Source organism: Hermetia illucens, chromosome 1 (assembly GCF_905115235.1).
Source record: "Hermetia illucens chromosome 1, iHerIll2.2.curated.20191125, whole genome shotgun sequence".
NCBI classification, from domain to species: Eukaryota; Metazoa; Arthropoda; class Insecta; order Diptera; family Stratiomyidae; genus Hermetia; species Hermetia illucens.
In genome coordinates this window covers 33,872,180-33,874,409 of record NC_051849.1, presented here as the reverse complement: position 1 = coordinate 33,874,409, position 2,230 = coordinate 33,872,180, and the positions used below count along the sequence as shown (strand labels likewise).

Genomic DNA, 2,230 nt, shown 5'->3' with positions numbered 1-2,230 from the left:
ATGGAACCTATACTGCCGATGTGAAAGGCCGCCTTGGCTCTCAACAACCGGGAGTAATTTATTATAGATTACCCGCTCTAACATTTTCTCCACCGTGTCCAAAAGACATATGGGTTTGTATAAGAATGGTTCCCCTGGAGATTTGGCAGGCTTAGGCAGAAGTACCCAATTCTGCCGTTCGGACATACGCGCTTCGAACAACTCAGCGAACATGTCCGGTCTGGATTTCACGGCAAGCTTAAGGGCCTTATTCTGTACTCCGTCCAGGACCGGCGCTATATTATCTCCAATTCTAGCACAGATCTCGAGCAGCTTGTCTTTGGTGACTGTGGAATTGTCGTCATATTCAGAGGAAGTTGGAATGGGTCGGTGCCCTCCTCTTGCTGGGCGAATAACCCCTAGATGTGATTTTCGGCAAGAGGGTAGGACACGTAATCTGCAGAGATGAACGACCTCTGAATCGCCCCACTACGATTCTATAAGCACTCCACCATGGAGTGCTTCTGAGCAGGGCTCCTTAAAGAATTTCCTGTTGCTTCGCTGGATGGCGAGTTTGAGGGTTTCCCAGGCTGCCTTATAGGCGCGCTCTTTTTGCCCTTGGTCGATTCTGGTCTGCCCCCCGCTGAGCCGTTTCTGATAAAATGGGTGTGACCGACAGTAAGGTCCTGTTTTACACAAAGTTTGCAGAATAATTTCTTTTCCCGAATTTAGAAATTTTTATTTATAACAACAATTAACAATTGATAAATTAACAAAAATTTGGTAAATAAATAAAAAATTGGAGCTCTATAAGTAATATAAGCACTTTAGATTAACGTCTGCAATTACAAACGGCTCGGTCATCGCACCATCCTCCGCGTCGTCCCATGGCAATACAATGAACTGCGCAGGCGGCATGACCCACGCCGAAGGGGCTCAAGAGGTCACAGGTTGCACGTTTTGCCCGATAATGCTGCTCCACTACCTGACTAGGAAGTTCTTCTTCTTCAATAGGGAGTTCCAGTGCGTATTCAGGACCATCTTCTTCGTATTCTAGCTGATATGGTTGTGCTGAGGTGTAGACCGTGAAAGTGGCAACAATTAAACCCAAAACAAGGAGAGAACGCATTTTGACTTTTAGTTTAAGAATCAAATTTTAAATTAAAAAAAAGCTTGAACTCAATCTGTGCTCTTTGGATTGTCGTTTTCTGTACTGATAACTAACCAAGCAAAGTGTGGATTTATATATAGTGCGCGAGTGTTGCTCCATGAGCTATTATCTCAAAGCTGAGGTTCCACATTGGTTGCAAACTAATTGGGATTTCTGGCTGAAAATTCCGGGGTGACAATGGGCAACAAATTATACCATGGATCATCTGCACTTGATCGGACATTGATTTTTTTAACAGTGGACTGTAATTCCGAATAATATTTACAAGGAATTTCCGAACAAAATCAGATAACTTGTGATTTGTGCATCTGTATCTAAAAAAAATAGGAACATAATACGAATTACGAATTTCATGTTTCCATAGGCTTAATGGTGACATGCAATAAGATATAATTGTCAGACAATAGCGAGAATACGTTTCCTTTGAATCTGCTTGTCCATACTGACAGGGACCATCCTAACTAAAGTGCCTCATACTAAAGGCACTACAATACAGATCTACGACAAATTGCTCGCAACATAACTCCCTTTCCCCGCCAATGTCAAATCAGTAGAAATTTACTTTCGCAAACAGCTATTTGATACGAATGACCTATCCACCATCCTTGTGCACGGCCCAATCCCGCCCAATTGACAAATCATGATCCCTGATTTTAGGGCATAACTTTGTGGCGCGGCAGGATTCGCAGCAGGTGCAGGAGGTGTACGTACGCCCAACCATGGCGGCCGTTCAACCACCGTCGGATGAGATGAGCGACTTGAGGCGCGAGATAGCCGCTTTAACAAGCAGTGTGGCTGAGATGCGGGCGACGTTGGACACTCAGCGTTCGCGCGCCAGATCGCGAGCTCGCTCACGGTCTGCCACTCGAAAAGGGCGTTCGGGTAGCAGGTCGTCGGGACAGTCCACGGACCGAGGGATTTGCTGGTACCACCGCAGATTCGGCGATAAAGCCACCAAGTGTACTATCCCTTGCAAATTCACGCCAGCCGCAAAAAACTAGGTCCGCGGGGGGTCCTGGCGACGGCCACCCAGAGCGCAGCGCCATGTCGCCTAACAATTTACGACCCCCTCAGCAGGCG

General features: G+C 46.3%; 1 protein-coding gene across 1 annotated transcript; it reads right to left on the bottom strand.

Annotated features, from left to right (window-relative positions):
* Positions 1-696: 696 nt before the first annotated feature.
* LOC119661185 (defensin-A-like) lies at positions 697-1,211 on the bottom strand. Its single transcript, XM_038070404.1, has one exon. The coding sequence runs from the start codon at positions 1,106-1,108 to the stop codon at positions 812-814; it is 297 nt and encodes a 98-aa protein (XP_037926332.1). The 5' UTR covers positions 1,109-1,211; the 3' UTR covers positions 697-811.
* Positions 1,212-2,230: the final 1,019 nt, after the last annotated feature.